Below are 27510 nucleotides of genomic sequence, written 5' to 3'. Positions count from 1 at the left end.
AGAAAGGGCTCTTGGCTGTGTCCCCAGCACAGGGACCCATGTGGCCCCTCCGGTGAGGGGATCCCAAAGCTCACTTCTTGGCATGACTCTAGTTAGGAGATTGAAGTTCATACACATTTCCCACTTCATCAGAAGGGCCATCTGCTCTCAGAACAATGTGAGACTACATTGGCCATTTTTTGTCTAGGTTTATGCCACAAATTAAACAGGGAGTGACTAAGCTGGACGTTATGGCTTCTCTAAAAGGACTTCACTTTGCGAGCTTAGCATGAGCCCTTCCAGTTTCTCTATAACCATGAAATGTTGGGTAGCCGCTGTGCTGCGTGGCAGCAGGGAATGTGCCTGGGGAGCTTTGCAGAAGACGCAGGACCGTGGCATTTGGGAGCGTGCCTGCCGTGCTTTCCCGTGTGGAGCCAGCAGTGGCCCTGCAAAGAGGGGCTGTGGCAAGGCGGCTTCAGTGGTGAGCTGTGTGTGTGACGAGCAATGTTTTCACTCGAGTCCCGCAGTGAGCCGCTCCCTGGTGTTTTGCCAGGCATGTGCTGATTTTGAAAGTGGTGTAGGGAAGATGTGATTTCAGGGCTCTCACTTAGTGATGTGACAAATGGGGTAAGGGTGGGGTGACAGGGTGAATAACGGCCTATGGGGACCACATAGTCAGAGCAAGAGCAAGTTACATTTTGGAAACTGAGAAATGACCAAAATTTGACGTTTAAGCTGGAGAAGCGACACCTAAGCAACTGTAACCAGAAAAGCAAAGATTCGTCATGAGTCTTTAGTTGCAAGATTGTCAACAGCTGATTGAGGGACACTCAGCCCACAGTGACAGACTTTAAATCCAAGGTTGATCTGCTGGATAGAGGATAGATTTAGATTAGCTATAAGGAAGAAATTCTTTACTCTGGGTGCGATGAGACATTGCAACAGGTTGCCTAGGGAAACTGTGGATGCTCCATCCCTGGAAGTGTTCAAGGCCAGGTTGGATGGGGCTTTGAGTGACCTGGTCTAGTGGAAGGTGTCCCTGCCCAGAGCAGGGGGGTGGGAACTACGTGATCTTTAAGGTCACTTCCAAGCCAAACCATCTTATGATTCTGTCCATCCCTGGCACACAGCCTGGTCTAGCCTGATACCTGTACGTGTGTCACCCCTCACGTTATCCTTCTGCATGTGGCGATGAGGGTCCCAGCCTCAAGGTGAGATGTCTCAGGAAGGGAGTGCTGTGCCCACAACCGCATTACTTTGCAGGTGCCGGAGGATCTCCACTCGGACAGCAGGATTGCATCCCCAGACTGACAGATGTGGCGACCTACAGACAAATCTCTGCAACAGTGAGCAGAGTGGAGGCAGTGGTGTTAATGCTGCTGGTAACTGAGGTTACTTCACGTAAAATATTCGCAAGGCTTCTTTTCTTCCACTTGCTTGGAAGAAAGTGAGCATTTTTTATTATAATTGCTCAACCTAATAAGCAAATCATTTTTCTTATTGACGTGTACAAATAAAATTTCAGATGGATGCAGGAATGTACAAATTAGATGAAGTGAATGGTTGTTTTAAATCTATGCTCACATTTAATGTTAATATCTTCTTTTCTTTTGCACAAAATGTGGTAATTTAATTTTGGAGATGGTGAAAAAATTGCTGAATATAAAATATGCCGTGTAAAATGTACACGGTATAAACAAACAAAAAGATCCTATTCAGCTGAATATCTAGATTTTTTTTTCTTTTAAGCAAAGTCTCACTAATTTGAGTAGTGGACTTGTTGATCATTTCTGCAGCTCACTCCACTTGCTTATTTAATTGGTGATTACTGTTTTCATCAAAATGGGATGTATCATGTAGGCAGATGCGGTTCTACATGAATGTGCAACGGCAGACAAAGTGAAAAAATGCAAAGCAGGGAGCATCGTTTTATACTGAATAAAATCCCAGTGCTTTGATAAACCTAAAAATCTAGCATGTTTGGTTTTAATAATTAAATATCCTTGGGTATTAGCAGTTGGTTAGGCAAATATTTCACTGCTTTTTTTTTTTTTTTTAATACTTTTCAGCAAATATATTAAGTGGACTCAGTTCATTTTGTAAGACAGGATAGTCTTGTCTGTCTTGGCTCTTTGTAGTGCTACATCCTTACAAATTATATCCTAGCATCGATAGGAGGATGGCCTGTGTTTCGGTCCATCAAGATTTCGTCTGTTAGCTTGTCAAATGTGGTAGTTTTCTATATTCATCCCTGCGTTGATGCAGGTGATTAGTAATGGAATGGCTTGTTACTGTGATATCACGTAAAGGCAACTTTGTGAAAAGTAAGTTATCTTGGCAAATACATTTCAGCAGCTGTTAGAAGTCATGTAGTAACTGGAAGCAATTACATTTTCTGCCACTCTGACACATTAATTATTATGCTTTATGGAAAAAAAATGGTTTCTTAGAAACTTTTCCTTTGGAAAGTTATCTACTATGAAACATGTAAGCAAGGAAAAACAGAGCAGTTCTCAGAATCATAGGAAGACAGGGCTGATTTTAGTCTGTTAGTGCTATCCACACATGCTAACAGTGTACCTTCACAGCATAATCAGGCTAGCCTCTAAACTGGGAAACACCACAAAGCTTTTGTTATGATTCCCCTTAGCCCATTCCAAGAACACAGCGCCAGGTTTATGGTCTGGCTTACGCTAGCGTGAACTGAGTGCACTGCACTGATTTTGGAGCATTACAGACATGAAAATATAATAAAATCCAGTCTTTTGCATAGGGCTTTATCAACTGAAAAGTGGATAGAAAAAAGTACTTTTTCATTGATTAAAGGAATTGCTAGAGGGAATTTGTGTCACTATTGAAGGTACTAAGAGTATTAGTATTTTAAGGAACAAAATAATGGTTAATTTGTGTACTGCTTTCTTCCAGCATGCAACTAGTAGAAGAATGGGAAGAAGATGCATTTACCAATGTTTCTGTCGTTCCACAAGTTATTTTTTCGAGTGGGAGAAAACCCTTATTGTCATAAAAGTTGTTAAATAGGAATACGCTTAAAAGAGAGAAATTTATCCCGAGATACTGTATTTTTTTTTTCCTTGCGGGGTTAAAGTTAAGTAAATAACATCATTAAATTTAGACATTCTGGGCATGAATCCTCTTTAAACATGCATCTCAATGTAAATAGCAATGTGGCTTAAAGCTGTGTAGCTAACCTATTCAGGTAGACTGCTGCTTCCTGTTCGCTGTCTATCAAAATGATCATTTACGTCAACACTCAGCTTCCTTATAGATGGAAATGTGGTGACCTTTGACAGCATAATATTAAAATAACCTTTCCACGCTGAATTTTCAGCAGATAGCCACTGTTCATTAGCTTTGCACTCGGCGTTCAATCACTTCATACGGTCTTAATAGAAAAAGGTTAAAAAGTTCAGACTTGGACTCATTGATGTCATCCACCCAATCGGTGCAGTTTTATCATGAAAATCGCAATTCTTTCCATTTATCCTAACCACAGCTACCTTGGAAAGTTGCTGACTAAACTGTTAATGGCAGCTATTAGTGGAAGGTCAGGTGAAGTGGCTAGGAACACTGGCCTCATTGTACTTTGTCTGAACTCATCTGGCTGTGTGCGCCAAGTTTCCCATGCAGTTCTTCACAATAGAGCAAGCTCACCTGCCTCTGCTTGTACTGATGCTTCTCCTCCCTTTGTATCGTTAATTTGGGAAGAATTCATTTTGAACCGGGGTGACAACTGTTGTTGGCTTATCTTCGAAAGTCTGCCATGTGACATGGAGAGTAAATATGGACAAGAACAAGCGATTGATTATGCTGCTCAGGGGAGAGTGGAGTTGAGCTGAGCTGTAGCGTTACTGCTGAGTATCCGGGCCAGGCTCTGGAGCAGCAGCTGTGCCCCTTGTCCTGGTTTTGTTTAGGGAATGGGGGGCTATGGAGGCAGCTTCAGCAAGAAGCTTCTGGAAGTTGTTTCCCCTTTGTCCAGTGGACTCGGCTGGGCTTAGGGCAGACCGGCCACTGGCCAGGGCCAAGCCAACTGGTAGCAGAATGTTCTCTGATAACACCTCTGTGATAACGTATTTTAGAAGAAGAAATTTTTTTTTTAAAAAAAAGAAGATGATGTGAAAAAGCTGAAGTGGGGGCAGAGAGGGGAGGCGCGAGCCTCGTGGGCCTTGCAGGCCTCACCCTCTGGCCTCCCGCCAGGCGGCCGACTGGGCCCAACTCAGCCTGGCCCAGCCCAGCTGCAAGAAGTGGAGAGGAGGTGAGATGTGAATGAGATGTAGAGATTCTGAGAGGCATCTGCCTGAGCCGATTGTGAAGAATTTCTTGTGAGAGGAACAGCTGCAGACCTCAAGGTCAGTGAAGAAGGAGGGGGAGCAGTAATGTGGCTCCCCACAGAGATTCCCCTGCAGCCTGTGTTACATGTGAGGGATATGTTGGGGAAGACAGTCTGGGTTATTCCTCCCTTGGGCAAAGGCAAACCCGTGCATGGGATTGCTTTTGCTCAAGGACCTGGGTGTATTTGGTGGGTACTGCAGGAGGATGGGGAGGTTATCTTGCTGTCTTTCTCATTATCCTGCTTTGGTTTTAGTAATAAACAAATAGTTTTCCCCAAGTTGAGTCTGTTTTGCCTGTAACGGTAACTTTAATAATCTCTCCCTGTCCTTATCTCAAATCTTGAGCCTTTTTTCTTATATTATCTCTCCCCATTCCCTTGGAGAGTGGGGGGAGTGAAACAGAGACAGTGTAGCTTGGTCCCAAGAGGGGCTAAACCACAACACCCTCCATGGGCCCCCCTTAGACCAGAGTCAGGCACCTTCCACTCTACTGCTGGAGGATATTGCATCCTGTCTGCAAAGGCAAAAGAGACCCAAACCGCATATATGGCTTATCCCTTATATGCCAGTTAACCACAGCAGGTGTGATAATATTTAACCATTGACTCTACCAGAGAAGAAAAAGTGAAACAGAAGGCTGCATGATAGGATACTTTTTCAATTTGCAGAATTATATTGGCAGGATCAAAAGCCAAAAAAGGCTGGAAACAAACTATAAATGTGCCAGAACCAAGATAAACAGACTAAAATATGGCTAGACAAATTGCTTGTACTCCAGGCAGAGACTGAAGTGGGGAGCGGGCAGACATGGCAACGTGGCAGCTCTCTCTCTTAAATAGCTTTCACAAAGATTTCTCTCTTCTTCTTCTTCTTCTTTTTTTTTTTATATGCCCATGAACAGAAACTTCTGCTTGTGAACATGAAATGTGCCAATGCCAAAAGGAAATCTGCTTACTCAGGATTGGCACCTTAGTTTAGGAGACCAACTCATGTTTGGAGCTGTGATAACACTGAGTAAACACCAAAACTTTGGATTACTTATCAAAAAATGTTAAACGTTTTGGATTAGGCTATAAATTGAAGTGTCTAAACCCCACATTGCTGTATTTTCACCAGTCTACATTATTTTAATTTCCAAATATGGATAATGGGAATGCCAACAAGACTTGATAAACAATTTTTGCCAGCACTGATAAAAATGAGCTTTCTTCCATACATGCAGTTCAACTAAACTGATATCTCTTGTGAATAAGATGGGAAAGGAATTTTGCTTTACTACAATATATATGTTTAACAAGTTTTCTAGCCCTTATCTAAGTTAGACACACATCTCTGCCTTTACTTAGATGTCTTTGTTGGAAATATGCAATTAGCAAAGGCTATGTGTCAGGCACTCAAGCTCTGAGCTAGAGAGATGGAAAAAAAAAAGATACTAGTGGTGATGTGCTGATTATTCATAAACTTAAATACAGAAGTAAATAGAAAATTGTTTAACAAGTCAAGATGAAACATTTCCTTCCTTTCTAGCAAAGTGCCTCAAAGTTGAATGCATCTACACCAGGTTATTTAGGGAATAATTCATCCTGCGTGTAGCTGATTTTCTTTCATTATTTTCATGTGTGCCAGATTCTGTGCAGTTGCACATTTGGAAGGAGCTTTGGAAGCTTTTGTTATTCAAGTGTTTTTTCAATGCACTCATTGTTGATAAGCATATGTATTATCTAGGCTTAGCGATTTATGAAAGGAACTATTTTAAATAATGCATTTCATAATTTTGCTGTAAAATACATAGATTGCTTTAAAATCGGGGAGGGAGGAAAGAGCTGCATGTGATGGGGTATTACAGGATAGTGTTTTTCTTATTTCTTTACTTTTTATTACAGCAGTAGGGATGGTCAGAAAATGTCTTTGTCACAGACAAAATGAGTTCCTAAGATGAGTTCAGAGGTACTCTTGGGACTGAAGAGATTTTTTTAAAATGTTTTGTAAACATCGATGAGTTAAATCTCAAACCATCAGTGAGTTGTGTGATATATGTCTGGTAGAGATTAACAAATTGAGGTACAGCTGAATTGACCTGCCTGGAAAAGTCTTAATAAGCGTACTTGCGTGCTTAAGAGATCTAAGATTAGTTGAAGGACAGCTCTCAGCTCTTACTATCTTGTGTATAATCATTGTACGTGTTGCTTCCTAACACATGGACATGCAGACCCTTACCCATAAAGTAATTTATGAGAATATAGGGTGAAAGTCACATCATTTCAGAAGAGCTACAAGTGTGCTACAGTTAAGCACATGCTGTTAAGTGCTTTACTGGATCAGAGGCACAGTGATTGCGCTGTAGTAGGGTGTGTTTTATAAGATTCTGGATAATTTAAATGCTTGTGTTGAAATTGCACCATAAAATAATTGGAAACTGAGTAGATTACTTTATGCCTAGCAAATAGCTAGAGAAAGTAAAAAGCAACAAGTTAAAAAGTTTTAATGAGTGCATGTGGTGAGTATTTTATTATCATAAAAGCTGTAGGGCTTATTAGCTGATACAGGGCTGGAGATTTTCATTAGCCAAAGGCATTTGAGTTTCATGGGATATAGCTGAAAACATTCCAAACAAATGAATATTCTATTTTAAAAGAATAATGAGACGTTGAGGGTTTTTATAAACTCCAAAGTTTGCTAAACCAATATCTCTAATTAGATGAAGAAACTCTCTATAGAGGCTTTCCATCAACAACTGTGCACATAGCAAATGTTTTAAGCATTTACATATCAAATAGTGCTGGCAGCGTTTTGGCTGCAGTCCAGAGCTGTAGATAGTTTTAATCACATTTGTTCATTAATCCTTGGTGGAATTCTCTTATATGGTCTCTTTAGGATTCATTTAAGCATGTCCTGCTGCTTGTCAGCAGTGGGCTTATTTTTTTATTTTATGAATGCCATCTGAAGCCTTGAATTTATAGAAAATAGGTTGTGGAGTGTCTCGGGAAGCGGACGATGGAGTATATTCTTTTTCTCTCAGTAGATCTCCTTTGTAGCCAAGCATTTATGTACTCTCACTAGGAAGAGGTTTATTCAGCAGTGTGACATTTAAAGCAGACTTTCACTCTTTTGTGACTATGTTAGTTCTTTTCTTTTCCATAGGAAGCAGACAATGGTTGAATGGGAAGCAGTTATTGAAAGTACAGCAAAGATGATTATATTGCTAATAAAATGTCTTAGAAGTCATACAACACTGGCAGAGCTGCACTGAGAGTCGCTGCATCCCTTATGATGACTGATCAGTGCCTGGAGCATCAAAAGGCAGAAAGCTAATGCTTTGGAATACACACGTGCGGCTTCCCAGCCCAGATGGCAGTGCTGTTGCTGGAGCAGAACTCTAATCTCTTAAGTACTCAAGTGAGCTGAGCTGCTAAGGCAATAGTTTTCTTCCACTATCTTGTTCCTCTGTTAAACCTGACTTGAAAGACAAAACAAACCGTTTAAGACAACAGTGTTGTAAAAGCAGAGGTGTTAACAGTCACCTAGAGCCTTCCACGTGCAGTTGGCCTCTCAAATAATATCTGTCGTTCTCGTTTTTATGGTACATATTACAAATGACTGCTGTTATGGGAACTGGCTTCTCTGAGAAATGCCTGCCATGCTAATATTTGTTCTGTGACAGATAGTGAGGGCTAAATATAGCCTTCCCCTTTCTTTGCATTTTTAGATGGCAGAGTTTTTTTTTTTTTTCTTTCTACAGCCAGGGTCAGGCTCCTCTGAGCCTTCCCTTGCACTAAATTGCCTTCGAGGAGAGAGGAGGAGTTGGGAGCATCAGTGAGAGGGTCAGGTTGCATATGCAGGGTCCAAAAGCTGAACCCTGCAAGGAGAGAGGTTTTCTTTCTGTATTGTTGTGCCACATTTGCAGGATTGATCGTCTTGCTATACGCATTTCCTTCAGGAAGAGGTTTTTGCTTTTTCTACAGAATCATTCTGCAGTTGTATCCTTTTGTTAGGTTAACTGTGCATGCTGTGTACACACACCCACATGTGCGATGGGTGGCGTGGTGGAAGGGCCAGTACAGGTCAGGGTCCCTTACTGGAATAGGAAGATCCCATCCAGCTGCACTGCCAAGTGCTACCGTGTCCCCAGCAGACACAGGACCAAAGCTTTCGGCGTGCACTGGACGCTATACGGGTGTAGGTGGGAATTTGCAATAATTCTTTGCTGCGTCTCCTGGATTGCTCTCCTTCCTCCCTGCCTTCTCTGTGCCTCATGGTTATTCAGGGCTGCTGGCAGCTGCAGAAGCTGGTGAGCCAGTCTGAACACGTGTGCTCCTTCCGTAAGAGCGAGAGGGCAGCAGGGCAAGGCGCAGGGCATGGGGCAGCCCCAGGCTAGGGATAGTTGGGGAAGGAACTCTCCTGCCACAGGGGTCTTGGCAGCAATGGCGTGTCCTAATACTTTACAATAATGTGTTAAGTAAGATTAAATTAATCATTTATTGAAATCAATGAGCTTAATCATAATTATTAGAATTTATTGAAAAGAAGATAGCAAAATCGAAGGCACTCTGCTCTCATTTCCAGGCTCTTGTGTGCACATCTGCATGTTTAACCATGGAGTAGTTTCATGCTTAACTCTGAGTAGATGTGTTTGCCCCATAATTCCAGTTTTCTTCTCTGAAGTCTTTTTCTTCTCTAGGCACCTTCTAGAAATAGTTTCTTGGCAAAGAGCTGTCCGGGTTGCTGTACATCTGGGCTCTGTAGGACTGTGCCTTCGCACAGTCACTGACCCTGGGTGAGGAAGCTGTAGAGAGGAGTCAGGCGGGTACAAGTGGAAATACCAAAGCTTTGGGCACCGAGAGAACTTGTAACAGTTCTGACTTGCCTCTTCTGACTATATATTTGCCTTCATCACCCTTGCTTCAGAGGCCCTTCACTGCCATTTCAAACCACTTGCCCTACTCTCCCGAACACTTTCCCCTTTATGTTTGTTACTCTGGGTTTTTTTTTGTCTGTTCAGCTGCTTCCATGATAGTTTCCTACGTCTCTAGAACCACACACTATGGTAAAACTACTGCTATGTCTGCTGACGTTGCACTGTTCACCACGGCAAGGGCTAACCCCCTCCCTGGACTCACATCCCTCTTTGTTGCAGCTGTAGGCTCTTGTGCAGCGGCTAGCAGGCTTGCCTTTAGATAACACTAAATAAATCATGATTAATTATTTTACCCATTTTCAGTGTGCCGTCTTCTCACAAATGGGTATGTTGTTCTGTGCTAGCCTAGGCTGTTTGAAGTGCACCAAAAGCAAGTGTATAGCCCAGCGTGGAGTTGTGCATGTCAGTGTCTGTTGAGACCTGCTGCCTGAATTCAGGAGCTGCCTTCATAACCCAGGTTCTGGTGTCACGGCACAGCATCATCGCGGTCACTGCAGTGCAGCTGTTTCAGTTCAGCACTTCGGTATCGTCCTTCTAGGGAATGCAGTCTTTATCTCTGCAAAATATGGAAAATGCTTGGCCACTAAGAGGCAAAGGTACCATTGCTTCTAACAGACTGCCCTCTGCTTCTGGAGGAATGTGGAACCAGGACTGAATGGGTCTGTTTTAAACAATTTTAAAGCCACATTTTAATTGTCTTGCTCTAACTTTTCATATTTCAATATTGTAATTTACAAGTAACCACATTTGTGATTAAAGTGAGTTATAGCTGCCTGGGAGGGGTAGCAGAATCCACTTCTCAGTGCTGATGCTTGCATGTAAGAGCAGCCGCACAGGAAAAGGGAAGAAAAGAAAATAATGCCAGGAAATAATGATTAAAGATGGAATTTAGTGTAGGTTCAGCTTAGCAACTGTCCCTAGCCCATACTTGTGCATGTAATTCAGGATAAGTTCATGACTGACTTTGAAGATGGGCCAGCGTGGGATATTCCTGGTGAATGAAGTGCTGAGAACAACCTGGCAAGAGCCAGTGCCATAAAAGCCATCCCTTTCCAGGCACTGCTAATGAAGCAGGGCTGAAGAGAATGAAGTTGCCTGTGGAAGTCTAAAGCCCAGCAAGACCATAGGAGATATTTCCATGCTTTCATTAGATTTTGTCTCAAACCTAGAGCCAGTAACAAAAGAATTATCCAGTACTGTATATATGTATAACATCTAAAAACATTTATTTAGCCTTAACTTTCTGATAGATCAGAAATTAAGTGGCTAGGAGACAGAGAGATGATCTGTATTTTGTATGCAGATGCACTTGCAGCCCTTAGCACTTTTCATGTAGTCTGAAAAAAGATTGTCTAGTCTGGTCCTTGATAAATTAAATAGTTTATAAACCCAGTCCAGGGATTTACCTAAAATATGGACATTTTTGAAGACCTCACTAGTGAGTTCATTTGAAGCAAGACAGCAAGCTGAACCTTCCTACCTGCGACCTCGCCTGCTAAAGCAGAAGAGAAACCAAAAGAGATTTTTGGCAGCTCTGTGTCTGCCACAGCATCATTGTGTGTGGGCTCTGGAGTTTAGGCTGGGTTTCAGTTGAGTCAGTTGCTTTTTGGGTTGCAGCAATCTGTGGTTCCCATGAAGTTTTTCTTACTGTCACTGCTCCCTGTTTTCAACAGCAGTCTCATCTGTCTTTGGAGCTGCAGCCTGCTCTGTGCCCGGGCAAACCCCCAGTTCCCAGTCCAGGCTGGGGAGAGGAAGCCCCAGGGTCTGTGCTGGGGTAGGCAGACCAACATTAGCATGCCTGAATTAACCCCCTGGAGAGGGGCACCAGGCTCCTGCCATGCAGGAGGCAGCCCATGCAGTACCAAAATGACAGAGTCCAACCCCGGAATCCAACAGAGCAGTTGCTCTTTGCTTCTTCGTCTGATTCCTACACAGAATCAAACCATCTTGTTTCTGTACCTGTGTGCTGCCAAAAGTTTTTGAACTTCTGGTCTAGCTTAGCCAAAACCAAATAGGTTTTGACATATGAATAGTCCTATTCAAGTGATTGCTATTCCTTACATCCTTCAAGTTGCCCATGCGTTCAAGTACCTTGCTGAATCAAGGACATTTGTATTAGCCTTCCAAAAGTGACAGTCGCTTGTTTTCCTTTTCTCAGATTGTCCAAAGACTTTCTTAATCTATTTTCACAGCTGTAAAATATGGAGATCTCTGCTCTTTGCTTGGATTAGTCACCAGGACTTAGAGAATTTGCTTAGAAATGGCAAGCCCAGCACTGCCTTTTGTTCTTCATGGTGTTTCTCTGTGGTTATGTGCAGGGATGCACTCATACCGCTTCCTGGGCGGACCTGCCTGCCAGTGAGTTCAGACAATGTAAACACAGTTGGTGCCATTTCAGTCCCCAGTGTATATGACGTATTCTGAAATTATTGCAATGCTCAGCATGTATATGTGCTTACTGAGTGCCTGGTTAGCCTGCTTGTGGCCTGGGACACCTCAGCCCCAGGCCAGGGGGTGTTCACGAGAAAACACTAGTAGCAGACCTTGCTTTGCTTTGGCAATATCTTGAGTTCCCGCCTTGCTATAGGACTCACCTTTCTCTTCCTTAAGCCTCTAACTCTAATCTTGACCCTAACCCCAGGCTGAGCCCCAGCCCAGGAGCTCAGCCACGTCCACAGGTTGAGCAGTGCCAAGAGTTGAGTCACCGGCAGCCTTGGAGCTGCTGTTGCAGCCTCTGGAGCCCCCACAGCTGCCTGGCCAAGTGCTCCTACCCTCTGAGCCACACCCCGCGGGGGATTTGGGTGAGTTTTGTTGTATGGCATCTCAGCAGGTGGGCACAGTGTGCTGCCCCTGCTACCTCCGCCCACCCTTGCTGCAGGAGGGGAGCAGCAGGACCTTATTGAGGTGACCTCAGTAAAGTTCTGGTGGAGAGGGACCCTTCCATCTTGGCTGGCAGACCTGCCCTTGCTTTAACACCAAATCTACATCAATGAAGTCAAAAAAAGCTTTGTTTCCCCTTCATTCATCTTCACTTATCATCTTCCCATGGAAGCCCTCCCACACACACGATCTCTCTTCATGCTTTGAGTTCACTGGAGGATTAGTTTCCCAATTCTATCTGCATGCTGCACACCTGAAAACTGCACGTTTTCTCTCAGCATCTGTGTTCTCGCATTGTCATCCCTCCCTGCCAATGGCACAGGTAACTAGCTGACTAATCCTTTGCCCTGGTGCCTTGCCCTCCGAATGAATTTAATAACAAAAGGAAATAAAAGTGGGAGCTGCGTGAATGCATCCATCAGCTCGAGCCTCACATGCCAGCTGTGGAAAGGCTTTTCCCTCAATCTGTATTCATGCTGTGTTACATACTAGGGAAACTGATCGGAATGTAATATGTGTATTAATGTGTTTTAATCAGTAGCGTGAACTACTCTTCCTATCCCCGTGACTTTTTTTTATTTCTTTCTTAGGAAGGAAATACTAGAAATATGTTGCACTTGTTGCTTTCTGTTACACTGTGATGGTTAATGAAAGATTTCGTGCCAGATTTATGCTCAGTGAATTATCCCTGAAATTTATGGAGCTATAGCAGAATTTAATTTGGCAGTGTGGAGTCAATGTTGCTCCCAGTGATGTCTTCAGCTGAAAATCTCAGCTTTCCATTGCCTTGCTTAGAGAAAAAATAGGCCCATGTTTTTAATATTTCTCAGAAGAAGTGGCAGGGGCATTTTAAATAGCTGGTGCCAGAGGCACTGCGATGGTGTAGAGACTCTGTTGCTGCTGTAACTGAAGAAGTGTGGTAGCAATCTGTGCCAGAGGCGTTTAGGAAATATACTCCTGAAGGCAAAGTTTTCTGAAAAATGAGGAGGATTTTAACAACTGCATTAGCATCTATGGCATGTTCAATACCTTTGATTTTCTTTTTAATGTCACGTAGTGGAGTAATTCAGAGGTGGTGTGCAGCATCCTCATGACACTGGGGCCAGAATAAGCAGTTTGAATGAAAGCTTAATAGAAATTCAGTGTGCTCCCATGCTGAGTGCAGAATTGGTTGACCGCATAAATCTGAATGTCAAATAACTAAAAAGTTTTGCCAAATGGAAATGTGATGGTTTATTTTCCATGTTGTCCACAAATGAGAAGCATACTTAATTGACAAAGAGTAAAACTTTCAAGTTCTTTTAAAAAAAAAAATAAAATAAAATTAGAAGTAGGGTCAGGATGCCACCAATGTTTTCAAGAAGCGGGAAAATGTCAATTATTAATTATTTTGAGAGCTAGAAATCATATGAGCATTTATTAGCATTATCTAAAAAGCAAGAAGCATTGAAAAGTTTGTATGGCATCCCCAAGTCCGAATCCACTTGGTAGAGCACTGCTGAATGGCGAAATTTAGGTTGGTGAGCAATCTAGAAATTATCATGTTTTATTGAGTGGTGTGGATTGTTACTTCAGTTGATTTGATTTCTATTCTGTGAGGAAATGGCTCAAGCACTTCCAAACTTGGTTATCTTTCTAAAGATCATATTTGCGTGCCAGCTTTTGCCTAGAAACTCACCCAAAGATGTCAGCCATTGAAACCATTTCATGTGGAAGCATTGCTAAGTAAATTCACTAAATGCCTATTCATCCCAGTAAGATGGAGAATCACTGGAGCAGCAAATGTGAAAATCTGCACAGCTTACTATACAGAAAGCAGTTTTCTGAGGTTACCAAATTGAGATGCAGAGTCTGACCCTGGGAGGTATTACAGCTCACATGAGTGAGCATGGGAGGGTCTCAGGCTCCTACAGCTCGGTCATTCGTCCTGGTTGATAGGCAGAGGCTTCATCCATAAATGGTTAACTTGTTCTTTATTCATGACTTCAACAATGAAATGCTACCTGTGATGACAGAAGAATTTGATTTTATGAGATATGAAGATTACTAGTCTGATAACATTTCCAAGTTGTTGCAGCCTGACCCCGGAAGCGGGGTACAGGATTTGTACAGGACTCTGGTTTAACTGGGTTTTCTGTGAAACAATAATGAAATGTTTTACTATTGACACTGTTTTATCTTTAGTTTTTCTGCCATCAACTCCATTACAGACCATTGCTTAAATGGTGTTATGTCTATAATGTTGTTTTGAAAGCAACTTAGGAGGTGAAGATCTTTTTAATATGATTTTTCCTAAATATGCTGACCTAGATAAATAGAGAACATTTTCGCTCCATTGTTAAAGAAATAACAGACCACAAAAGCTGTCAAGCGTAAATTCATTCTTGGACATGTCAGCTGAAATTTTGAAAATACTGGTGTCAGATTGCCAGTCATACTAATTGGAATTAACCTTCTCAATTCCTTTGTTCCTGTTAATTATATTGGGATTTTGACATCCAAATTCTCTTGCTTTATGCATTCCAGCCTTGGCCTCTTCTCTATTACAAGGATGAAAACAAATAAAATGCCAATAGATACTTAACCAAATTCCCTGGGAAATATCTGGCAAAGCATGTAAAGTGGGACTACCAATGCAGTCATCACACAGCTGCATTTTCAGACTTTAAAAGTGTTGAGCAGTATTACTGAATACATACCCTTGTTACAATGCTTAAAACATCTGCCAAGAGCTGATATGAAATTCATTAAGATGTAATAAAGCTGTGCTTCTTTCCAAGTACACTTTCCTGAGTAGAGGGAGGCAGTGAAGTTTAGTAGCAGGATAGAAGTTTTTTCGGCAACTACCTCCTTCAAAGAGTCTGCAAATGGTCCCTGAATGAGAACAGTATATAAATTACTCTAAACTTAGTAGGTTTTGTGGTGTAATTATTGCTTCTTTTGTTCTTTCTCTTGCAGGACAAATGACCAGCTAGTAGCATTTCTGTCCAGATACCGTGATATGAACTTCTTGAAATCACACGGGAGGGACAACGCAAGGTAAGCTGGCCCTTTCCTCAGCTTATTTTAACCATGGTACTGAGAGTTTTTGCATAGTGATAGTTTTCCAGCGTTATCTGAGTGAAGAAATCCCTAGTCCAGGAAAAAGAAGCAAACGAGTAGGAAACCCTCTTCTGAGGACAGTTATTTATTGGTCCAGAATGGCTCCTCCCTTGAGTCGGTTTGCAAAGATGCTTTTGTGGGGAGGGAGACGTTAAGCAGACTGATGCTTGCTCCCTCCTCAGGCCTGGCACAGATTGATCTTCCAGGAGCAAGCAGTAATTGCCCTGCACAACAGTATTTCCCTGCCTCAGTCAGTCCCAGCCATGCTGGTGACCAAGACCTGCACTAGCTGGAGTCTGCAGTAAAGCCTTGTGCAAGCAGAGCATCTCTGGGAGGTGGGAGCCTGCAGCAGCCTGCACGTGCTGGTGAGGATGGCGGCTGGATGGTTATCATGATCTGCTACGGTTTTTAAGTCCTTGTTTCAGTGTCCCTCTTCATCCACACTGTGCAGGTCTCAGGGAAAAGAGAATGTGCTGTTTCCCACAGTGCGTCAGTAATAGGTACAGCTTTGTGGTTTGAGGGAGCAGCAGTGACCAAAGACTGTGTTTGTGTTTTCAAAGATTCAAACAACCTCTGCAGATGGAAGATCTTTCCCATCTGATTGCAGTGGTCCTCTTTTCCTCTTTATTGATAGTTTTGCTTCTCCTCTTCACTCATAGTTTTGTACAGTAACAGCAGTCTTGCAACAGTTCCAGCCATTCCATATGCTGAGTCCCAGTGGCTTTGCACCTAAAAATATTCGTTTATTTTGCCTGAGTCGCGAGGTCATCTCCTTATTCTGTAAAATGTCGAGCGTACTGTAAGGCTGGGTTCAGATACTGTACATAGAGAACATGACACATCCAGTCCACGTTCAGCACAGTGGGTGAGTAGAATAATACACAGGTCTCTCTCACTTCTTGGCTGCTTTTGTTCTTGTCACTAGATTTATCCATTCTGTCATGTTCCTGTTTAAATTAAGTCCTCATGAGCATTCGTCTTGTGCATGCAGGAATTCTATAGCAGGTAGTAAAAAATAATACTGTAAGGAATAATATTTAAATCCGAGTCAACAGTTTTCCCAGGAGGTCTCTGGTTTGGGAAATGCAGAGTGTCAGAGTGATTGGCAGACTCAGCTCTAGCTGGCAATAGTGATCGACAGCAAAGTTAAAGTAGAAAAGGAAAGAGAAATGGCCAGGGAAAAGCAGTCAGTCTCTTACGCCTTTTTGCTCCTCTGGTGCACCTGATTCTTCTCAAATTCCCTGAGCTGGCTAAGGAAAATAACTAATGAATTATTACATGCCTGCATCAACCTGGTTCAGACATGCCAACCTCAGCTGAGTTAGAACAATTTAGATCAATTAAACACACTAATCTGGTATTAATTTAATAATAAAATGAGCTAATGTGCCACTTGTCCTCCTCTCTCAGGAATAACAACCCATATATTAGTTCAATGGTTCCCTTTGACTGTATAAACAATTAAATACCTTTTAGCCTATTACAACGTGTTGCTGTGTTTTTTGTTGGTTTTTTTTTTTCCTGGATTTCTACCATAAATTCTCTGTGCATCGGGGAACATAATGGGGGACATGAGTGCAGGTTTGCTGCCTCTGTCCACCGTGGTTGTGTAGTCCCTGAGTCCCCTAAGTACTCCTACTGCTGACTGCTGGATGAATGGATCCTTTCACATCACCCCTTGGCAGCTCCCCAAAATTTCTGTCAGGGAGATACAGTGGCTCCCCCTCCTCCTGTGTGCAGCAGATAAGTGTAGAGACAGGACTCAGGCCAGCAGCTGCAGAAGCCTCTGAGTAATACTGGCGTTTGGTAAAAAATCATTCCATTGGTGTCAAAAGCTGATCAAAAAGCAGTTAGCCCTCTGTAGGTGAATTTCCAGCTCTACATCCACCTGTTGAGAGAGAAATTGTATCTAATGTGAAGACCTCTAGCCTGATCTTCCAGTTTTAGTGTTTCACTAACTCAGTCTCATCTAAACAGGTAAATGTACCATCTACTCTGCCCGTTTGACACACACTTTCCGTCTGACTTTCATTTTATGTCCCAGGTGTGTAAGCTGTGCTCATGCTGATGAGGTTTATCCCTGTACTTAGAACAATTAAATCCTCTGGACTGAAATACCTTGTATAAGCATGGGCAGGTGAGATGAGACTGAAGGCCCATCTGGGCTGTCATGCTGTGCCCTGCTGCCTGCAGACAATGTCCCCAGAGGAGAAGAGGCGGGTAGTGGTGCTTCCTTAGAGTATTCTCCCAGGCTCCCGTGACCTTGGCTTGGGGAATTTCCACAGCCAAACTTGGTGACTTGCTCGTTTAAGAGTAAGGGATGATTATTTTTTTCTATTAATTTTTCCAGTTACTTTTAAAATTTTGCTGTTTGCTTTGCCTTATCACAGCCCTGTGGAAAAGAAATATCCCATGGGGGGAATGGTATGGCCAAGAGCTTAGTAAGGTCTAGAAGAGAAGCAACAGACTCAAGGTTTGGCAAAAAAAAAATTTTTTTTTTTTTTTTGAAGACAGCTTTTGGAAAGGATTTAGGATGCAGGCCAGTCTCCAAGTTGCTGGGCAATAGCAGAAAACTCCCTTAGGACATCATATCTCAAAACAGACTGGAACAAGATTTTTTATTTAAAACAGCTAGTTCAAAGCGTGATAAGGGAGAGGACACTGAACTAGACTGACCACCTCGCCATGTACAGTAATAATTTTGCTATTCCAAGGTGTTTTTCTCAAAACAAGTGAAGTGGTAACGCAGGAGCTCAGCATTTAAATATCACTGAAAGCAATATATAACCCTTATGGTTACTTTTAATTTCAATTTGGGGATGAATAATTACTCCTAAACAGTAAGCCTTTCAGCTGTCTAAGTCTGCTTTGTAAATAGCTGGAAACTCTGAATTTTAAGTCATCACAGTCTTTGGATCATACAAGTGAGAGAGAAAAATTGGAAGTGCCATCTTAAAACTGAAATGCTTATACAGCTCAATTACAATGTACTTTATATTCAAGCCGTGTTCACAATCAGTACATCTTTTACTGCCAAATAAGGAGAAAAACTAGGCTTCCTTTTATAGAGTGAAGTTTTCTTTTAGTTATGCCAAAGTCATTAAAAAGTGCATCGCTCTGATTTTCCTTCAGTGGCTTCAGAAAGGGGAATGGACGTGAAAATGGCTCCTGAACCCAGCTGGAGAAGCATTATTTCCTTAGAGAGCTGGATGTATGAAGTGAAATTGCATACAGAGGCTGGAGTTGTTACGTAGTACTTAGTGGGCAACACTTAAATTTTCTCCTCTTTTCAGTGTCTTTAGACTATTAAAAGCAAGAGAATAACCTGGTAGCTGTATAAGCTAGTACAATTTGGAACACTCAAAAGATTTGGGTTTTTGGCAGGAGCAGCACCAGGCTGATGTATTGTAGAGTATGAAGATAGTCAAATGTGACATCTTCAATGACAGACAGGAAAAGGGGGGCAGTTTTGTAGAAACCTGGCCACAGGAGCTGTTTGGGAAGCAGTAGAGACATGCTGTGAAGGCTGCATGCTTACATCTTAGAGGAATCTGGAGCTCATAGCCAGAATACAAACAGCTAAAGAAAAGGCCATTAAAAGTTTATGTATCTGGGTTCCTGTGTTGCTTTTTTTTCTCCTCATTAATGGTATTCATCACATTTGTGTTGTCCCTTTTGGGCTCCTGGATTCCAGATACTTTTAGAGGTGTTGCTGAACTGTAGGCTTTTAGTAAGGAGCATTGCAAGCCCATCCCGGTTCTCGGAGGCTGGAGAGACCTTAACTCCTGAAGGGCCGGAGCATGTTCCCAAAATCTCCTCCTCTTTCAGCCCAGTTCTGCTGGTGTGTATCTGTTTCATCCCCCTTTCAGAAATGCCTTTTTTCCACTGTTGCACATGCTGTTTGTTGGCATTCTGTACACTGGGCTGATGGTGCTTTGGCAGTTGGTTAGAAAATGGATTGCATAGTAAATGCTACTGTGTATTGCCGCATTGAGGAATCGCCCAGTAAGTACCCAAATACTAGGGGAAAAAAATGATGTATTATCCCTGCTGTTGAAATAGTTTAACCACTTAGCTCCCCAGCAGTGCTTACATTGCTGCTCATGTGAAATATTTGGTGGTTTGTTTGGCCCAGATTTCCCTCAGCCATACTTTTTTTTTTGTTACTTTTTTTCTAAACACTTCAGTATCTTGAAGCAGATGAACTAGGAAGATCTATTTTTCGCTTGTAAATAGTCCAGCCCAACAGTTGCATGTGAAGTGTAGTGACTGAAATAGCAACATGCATCTTCTATGCAAAGAGATTGCACTTAAAAATGTTAGCCATTACAGCTAACTTTCAAATGTTCCTTCTTGCTTTATATGAAGCATTAGGGGAGCGATAAAGCCTTTACTGCTTCGGCTTGACAATTTGCCTCCTTGTAGAGCTTTTATTTCTGCTCAGTTTTGGAAAACAGCACTAAGTTGTCAATGCAAAGGAAAACAAAAATAGGTTGAAGGTGATGGGAAGATGCAGTAAAACCAGCCATATGTCTTGACATGGGACAAAACAGGAGCGGTTTTGGTCTTGGTAGGGTATACAAGCAAGATCATCCACCAGTTCAGGAAGGTGCAGTAAGTGAGAAGGTTTGAAGTAGCCATATTTTATGGGCGGGGCAGGAATTGGGAAAAAGGTGAAAATTGAGGGTACCGGTAAAGTAATCAGAAATCTGGTTGCGAAGAGCCCTGAGCTGCACACTTCATTTTCAATGTAACATAGTAACATTTGTGTCTTTTCCTCCAATAATATGCAACATATTATAAAGTAATTATGACGAGGAACACCCTTTTTGGTTGGAGGGATACTGTTGGCCCTGGTTTACCCACAGGTCGATAGCCTGATTTGATAGCATGAAAAATCTGTATAGAAGTGACTCACACTTGCCCTCAGTCACATGGAAAGTTTGAATCTCCATTTCCTTTTCTTTAATCATCTAGTATGCAGATTCTGAAATGTTAAGCACAGTAGAAACACCCAGTGAAGTGCTGTTGTGGTGGACACCCAGGTGTCCTCTGCACTGAGTGTCCCTTCGCATTGCCTGCTGCTGCTACAGCAGCATCACTTTGATGAGATGGCTTCAAGCTCAGCCACTCACGCCCAGCAGCATTCCCAGGTCAGAGACTGCTCGGTCGTGTGGGTGTTGGGAAGAAGAGGAGGTGAGGTGACAAGAAATCTCCTGGGAAAGACATTTATTGGAGACAAACAGATGACAAAACGTCAGCTTTTGTATCATTGAGTGTGTTTGTGGTGAATTCACGCGACATCTCTGCACACTATCATTTGCAGTTTTCTCCTTGTTTTGCGTATTTTATATAAAAAGAAACAAAATCACTTAAGTTATGGCCTCCTTGTTTGTAAGAAGAAGCCAGTACATTTTTATCAGTGTAAAAGCTGTTCCAATGTTTCTTAAAATATACTGTAGCTGAGGAGTGGTGGAAAGAAACCCCCCCGGGAAAGTGTTTGGAATTCCCATTCGAGCCTTATACTCATGAGGGACTGTATGGAACTGTTGTCAAAACAAAGCAATTCCTAGTAGAGTCATTACTGCAAAAAATAGACTCTGTAAGTTTCTTAAACTAAAAACAGGTTCAGAAATTTTTATTGTTTTTGGGACACTTGAAGAGTTTACTCCCTGACTTACAACATTAAAACATTGAGAAGCAGTAAGGCTTTTTAAGACTTCCTCTGGAAGAGATCTAGATGATCTGGACCTGTTGGAATGAGTCCAGAGGACGCCACAAAGATGATCAGAGGATGGAGCACCTCTCCTGTGAGGACAGCCTGAGAGAGCTGGGGCTGTTCAGCCTGGAAAAGAGAAGGCTCTGGGGAGACCTTATAGTGGTCTTCCAATACCTAAAACGGGCCTACAAGAAAGCCAGAGAGGGACTTTTGATGAGGGCATGTGTTGATAGGACAAGGGGTAATGGCTTTAAACTGGAAGAGGGTAGATTTAGATCAGACATAAGGCAGGCATTCTTTACGATGAGGGTGGTGAGGCACTGGAACAGGTTGCCCAGAGAAGTTGTGGATGCCCCATTCCTGGAAGTATTCAAGGCCAGGTTGGACGGGGCATTGAGCAACGTGGTCTAGTGGAAGGTGGCCCTGCCCAGAGCAGGGGGGGTTGAAACTGGATCATCTTTAAGGTCTCTTCCACCTCAAACCATTCTATGATTCTAAGATGGAAAGTAAGATTTTTTTCAAACCTGTGTAAGTTAATGCTTAGGAAAAGGTGGACGAGAGGAAAGAATCATGAGGAATTTCTTCTAAACATAATGCAAAGATATGAGATGACTAAAGCATTAAATGGTGTCGTAGCTCAGGCCCGAAAAGGACCAGACTACGCAGTCTCTCTCTCACTCCCCCCACCTTCCGAGAGAACAGGGAGAGAAAATATAAGGAAAAAAAACAGCTCGAGGTTTGAGATAAGGACAGGGAGAAATCCTTAAAGTTACCGTCACGGGCAAAACAGACTCGACTTGGGGAAAACTATTCATTTATTATTACAAACAGCAGGATAATGTGACAGAGAACAAGATAACCTCCATCCACCCCTCCCTCTTCCCAAGCTTAACATTATCTCTACTACCTTCCCCGCCCCCGAGCGACACGGGGGAAGAGGGAATGGGGGTTGCAGTCAGTTCATCATACATTGTTTCACACCGCTGCTTCATGGTCGGGGGAAGAACTCCTCACGTTCCTCCCCTGCTTCATCGTGGGGTCCCTCCCACGGGCTGCAGTCCTTTGTGAAACTGCTCCGGCGTGGGTCATCTCTTCCACGGGGTGCAGTCCCTCTAGAACAGCTGTCCCAGCGGGCCCTCCATGGGCCACAGCTGCCTTCAGGCATCCACCTCCCCCGGTGTGGGGTCCTTCATGGGCTCCAAGTGAATCTCTGCTCCTCCGTGGACCTCCATGGGCTGCAGGGGGACAACCTGCTCCACCATGGTCGTCACCACAGGCTGCAGGGGAATCTTGGCCAGGAGCTGCATTACTCCTCCCCCTCCTTCTGAACTGACCTTGGCGTCTGCAGCTGTTCCTCACAACAGGCTGGTAGATGTCTCTCAGGATCTTTTTTTACATCTTATTCACTTCTCATCTCCTCTCCACTTCTTGCAGCCGGGCTGGACCGAGTCGGGCCCAGTCGGCTGCCTGGCGAGAGGCCAGAGGGTGAGGCCTGCAAGGCCCATAAGGCCTGCACCTCCCCCTCTGCGCCTCTGCCCCCGCTCAGCTTCTTCACATCTTCTCTTCTCTCTCTTTTTTTTCCTGTTTTCCCATTCTTAAATACATTATCGCAGAGGCGTTATCACGAGACATTCTGCTACCAATCAGCTCGGCCTTGGCCAGCAGTGGGTCCGCCCTAGGCCTGGCCAAGTCCACTGAACAAAGGGGAGCGACTTCTAGCAGTTTCCTACAGAAGCTACCACCTCAGCCCCCCCCCCCACTAAACAAAACCATGACAAATGGATATACGGAGAGAATTACATATGAAAGAAGCAGGAACAAATTCTGTAGAATGCGAAGCATCTGTTGTACAGCTTGAAAAATCTAATTATGTCCACATAGAGATGGAATAATGACCAGATAAAATGTGTGTGTTCATCACCTTTCAACAACGTCTAGTGTGGAATACTCTAAATGCCATGGACATTTAGTTTCCATAAAAAAAAAAGATGCCATTGATTGAGAAGAACCACATTTAACAATATTTCAAGGTACACTTGTAACTTTAAAGAGCCAGTCAAAATACTGTGCTATTTTTGTCACACTGTAAATGATCTAAAAAATGATCTTATATCGTCCAACGTTTGTGTCAGCCAACCAGCTGTCTGCCCCAGATTTACTTGCACACTGAGCATAAAACTGTTTAAACATACATTGGGAACAAATGTGGTAATCTGGACCATCAGAACATTATTCCAGTAGAGCAGCTTGGTCTCATGGTGACTTGTAGCCCAGCTGCTAGAGACCCACAGAAGTTGCAGGAACAAATGTCACTAACTGCATCTCTCATGGCTTAATTTTTGTGGCTGTGTCACCTGTGTTTTCTGCTCTGAATTTAATTTCTGTCCTCCCAAGGTCAGAGCCTGTGCTGTCCTTGCCAACGGGCAGCTTGCGATGCCATGGTGTGGGGTTGGCTGCTGCTCCGCTCGTGCACCCACCATGCTCTGCTGCTTCGTGAGGTCTGATGCTCTCCTCTGTTGTAGGGCTTAGAGAGAGATGACTGACAAACACTAATCGTATTTTAAAAGTAAGATTTCCCTGTGTTCCTTGTTAACATCCGAGCATTTAGCACAGTGGGCAAAGCTACTAAAAGCATTTCAGTTTGTGTGCTTGCTTACGGGTTTGGCTTTTGCGTGTGATGATGTTTGTGCATTTGCATTGAAGCTTAGGGGATTGTTAGGATAGTATTGTGTTTATAATATTTTCTTCAGAGTAAGGGAATTAAAGATAAGAAGAATTCTGCTTTTGACCTCATAACATTTACATTCAGGATGCTGCAGTTTAAACACATTGGAAAGCAGGTTACGGTTTTCATTTCTCCCTCTTTTCTTCCATCATTTTTATCTATACTGAGAATTTTTTTGTAGCTTTTTGAAACAGCAGGAATTTTGCATTCTGTGCTTTCTGCATGCTGCCTGTCATACTGGGAGGAAATCTTCCACATCTTGACAGACTAAGTAGGTGCTATTTCTTTCTGACGTTTTTCCCCTTTTCAAGCTTCAACTCAATTTTGAGAGTTGAGGGGTCAGCCCCAGAGGCTTTTGGCACGACAGAAAGAGGTCTTGGGAAACATACTGCAAGATCACATCTTTAGAAAAACAGATGTTTATCTGGTACAGTATCGACATTGTGCTTAAATAGCCAATTGTTAATTATTTCAGATTTTTTAAATAGTGTGTAACCCTTCATAGAATGGAGTTACTCATGGAAATGGGGTGAAGTCAGGGTTGTGTCGCAGTCGACTGGAAATTCATCACATACTCAATGGAGGCCAGAATTTCTGGCCTGCAGCAGACAAGGAATGAAACTGCTCTGTGCAGGTTTGGGTTTTATGAAATTGCTTATTACAAAGAATTATTCAGCTACTGGTTTATGGAGATATATTGTAGCCTAGAGATTGCTCACAAATTACTTGTTTCAACTCTTACACTCAGGATTGTCAAATTGCTGTTCTGTGCTTTCTACTTGGTCACCTAAATTGCAAGTTATTGTTTTATGTTTCCCTACTGATTGACTCCACTAAGAGTTTCCAAGGTGGCTGTGCAAACACTGCTGGCAAAAGCCTCTCATATTTCTCATCCATAAAAATATTTACTTTATTTTTCCCACCAAAATTGACTAACTTAAAATCTTTGTCTGAAGAGAGTTAAAAGAGGAGCAGATAGAGTCAAAGCAATGTGCAGAGTTTGTCCACATATATTAAGGAGAACATGGACACGGTGCTAGTGGAGCTCCAAGCTTTGCAGATCCTTGCCTTGACATTGACTTTTGAGTTGTGATGAATTGTTTCACTGGTCTATCATTAACTTGTATTCATAGTTGTTATTCTTGTGTAGTGAATAATGATGATGAGGTCCTGCTAGGTGCCCCTGGTTAACAGTGAAACGTCAGTAGGATGTTTTCTAGGCAAGAGGCCAGAAGCAGGAAATATTTAGGAAGAAAGCTTTTCATCAAAAAAAAAAAAGTATTCTTTCCAGACAAAAACCTTTTAGTGATGAAGTTACTGGTAAGTAACGTTTAGCAGTCTGATAGCCTCTGATGCTTAAGAAAGTTTTATTTGTTCATAGAGTTTGGAAAACAGGAAACAGTGAACTCTGTCTTACATCCTGCAAAGGTGTGAGCATTCAGGAGTGGGGGTGTCAGAGTTGCTGTGGTGTGCAGTGTCACTTGGAGAAAACTATCCCAAAGGGTGATACTTGATTGTGATATTTTTGCTGATATTAAATAAATGTGCAACAATATTAATAGTTAAGACATATCATAAGAAGAGCTGGGCTATATGTTTATATTCATGTTTTAGGAGTGTGTGCTAAACATCTTACAAATGCTTTATATGTTATGCAATCCTAAAGTCTCATCTGAAATGCATTTATAAATATTTGAACACACTACAAAGTAAGAAGAGTTCCCTAAGCTGGATTGCAATAATGAGCTGTCTGGACAGTTAAGTTTCTATACACAGTGTGACAAACCACGTGCTGCAGGCAGTAGTTTTTTAAACAAAGTATAAAAATGACATCCGGAACTGTCTACGCCCCGAGGCTGCATCCATGGGTAGTCAGGGCACAAACACCACCTTTCACACCTGTGGTTGCCTGATTGCTGAGCTCAGCTGGCAAGATGCATTCATGTTATGCTATGCTTGCTGCTCACTTGCAAGTGTAGTGCAGGCTCTTTAGGAAGAGTTAAAATTTTTTTAAGGGTAAGTATAAAATGTCTTAGATGGAGTATTCTATGAAATAAGGTAAAATGGCATGCTTTGTCTTAACCCTAGTCTTAATTTTATTTTCTCCTGATTGACTCTCTTTTCTTATCATCGTTCTTTTCCTCCTATTGTTTGTCTTGGATCAGGAGAAAGGTCAAATATCTTCATCTGATGGCAATCTCCATTGTGTTTGGCTAACCATACCTTGGTGCAGTTGCATATTATTGTCCTGGCAAGTACATTTGCAGTTGTCAGTGGTGTGCCGGTCTTACCTGAAGTTCAAGGTGCTAGAAAGCACCTGAATTTTTCCACCTTGGCTAAGATTAATGAAATGCTATTGCTAATCCTTTTTTTTTTTTTCTTAATTTTAATTTGGGAGTTATCTGCTAGGTGAGCTATAAAACCCAAGAGAGAAAGACTTGAGAGAAAAATCACCATTTTTTGGATTTCATTACTCTCTCTGAAGCTTGGCATGCCTTCATAAAATGTGCTGGTTTGGTATTACATTGAACATAACCAGAAACTAATGAAATACAGCATTGGACTAGGAATAAATCAGTAGGGTCATGTTTTTGCTCTCCATTTTATCTTTCTTTTCAGAGATGACTGCTGCAAGCATTGTTGGATGGCTGGTCAAGAATCTTTATGAACTGTTTGTAGTGTTTGAGGGGTTTTGATTTCTTGAAAAGCCCTATGTGGCATACAAATAGGACCTCTCCCTTTCCCTTAGGCAAGATCCAGTAGGCTTAGAGTAAGTTCTTGCCTCCCTGAGTGCCAAAATCACTATTGCTGGAGCAGCTAGGAACATCAGTCATCCTAGAAGAGTCTGGAAAAAAGCCTCATGGACCTTTTCCACTCTGGTTGCAGTTCAGCTCTTTGTGTGCCAGCAGTACAGCCTGGGCTTCCTAGGGCAGCCCCACTGCCTCCTCAGGCAGGACCACTTAGCTTCTAGCAGGTGTAAAATACACTTGGTCCCCTTGGCTCCCAAGGAACATAAACAGATAGCAAGAAATTACCCAGTGGAGACTCTGTCTTCAAAGCCCCTTGTGTAAATTCTTGCTTCATAGATAAAAGGAAATTATTTGCTATGCTAATGTGCTATTCTGTTCAGGTGTAATGACTGTGTGTGAACCAGGCCCACTAAGGGTGAGCCTTTTGAGAAGTGACTGCTTGCTTTTTGGTTGTTACTGTTATTTAAAGCCTGGTATGGTGTTTCTAGGAAGGTTTCAAGAAGCATGAGCAAAAAAGTCAACGCTTTGCAGATCTACAAAAGCATTGCTGCTCTTCAGTTGGGCTACGCTGCTTTGCTGGAGATGGAATGGTTGGAAAGTGCATTTACTTTCATTCTAATAACCTTGTATAAGATTTTAGGACTACGATCTGTTGTGAAAACACTCGTGCTCCCAAGATTTGTTTTATTTCACTCCATATGCTGAGATTTGCTTGTCCAAGCCCTTACCTCAATAAAGTCATAGAACTGTGTACGTATACAAAAAGAAAGAGCCTGTCAACTATTTTGTAAAACGTGAAGCTGTGAGCCTAGAATTGCTGAGACCTTCTCGTCTTGAGTGTGGCCATTCTCTTCTATTGCCAGTTTCAGATAATTAGGCTGAAGTTATATAACTGAGTTTTCTGGTATTAGTTAACTGTAAGCCCTATCATGTATTATAGGCTAAGGGAGTTTGTAAGTGGAGGGGTTTTTTAAATGGTCAGGTGTTTTTTATTGGTTTGGGGGTTTCTGTTGCAGCCAAAGATACTTCTATTTGAAAACGAGAATAACGAATGATAAATTGGTAGAGGATAGCACTTGAAAGAAATTATT

At 42.4% G+C, this 27510-nt stretch overlaps 1 protein-coding gene across 3 annotated transcripts in view; it reads left to right on the top strand.

The window, feature by feature from the left end:
- Positions 1-27510, top strand: part of XYLT1 (xylosyltransferase 1) — a 201437-nt gene that overhangs the window by 141383 nt on the left and 32544 nt on the right. For all 3 annotated transcript variants that reach the window (XM_086759729.1, XM_086759728.1, XM_086759727.1), the window contains one exon: positions 15082-15162. In XM_086759729.1, coding sequence (XP_086615855.1) covers positions 15082-15162 — 81 coding nt within the window. The remainder of the gene's footprint in view (positions 1-15081; positions 15163-27510) is intronic.

Source organism: Chlamydotis macqueenii, chromosome 15 (assembly GCF_036417535.1).
Source record: "Chlamydotis macqueenii isolate bChlMac1 chromosome 15, bChlMac1.mat, whole genome shotgun sequence".
Lineage (NCBI taxonomy): Eukaryota > Metazoa > Chordata > Aves > Otidiformes > Otididae > Chlamydotis > Chlamydotis macqueenii.
The sequence above is the reverse complement of the archived record's forward strand: the minus strand, read 5'-3'. Positions and strand labels throughout refer to the sequence as shown.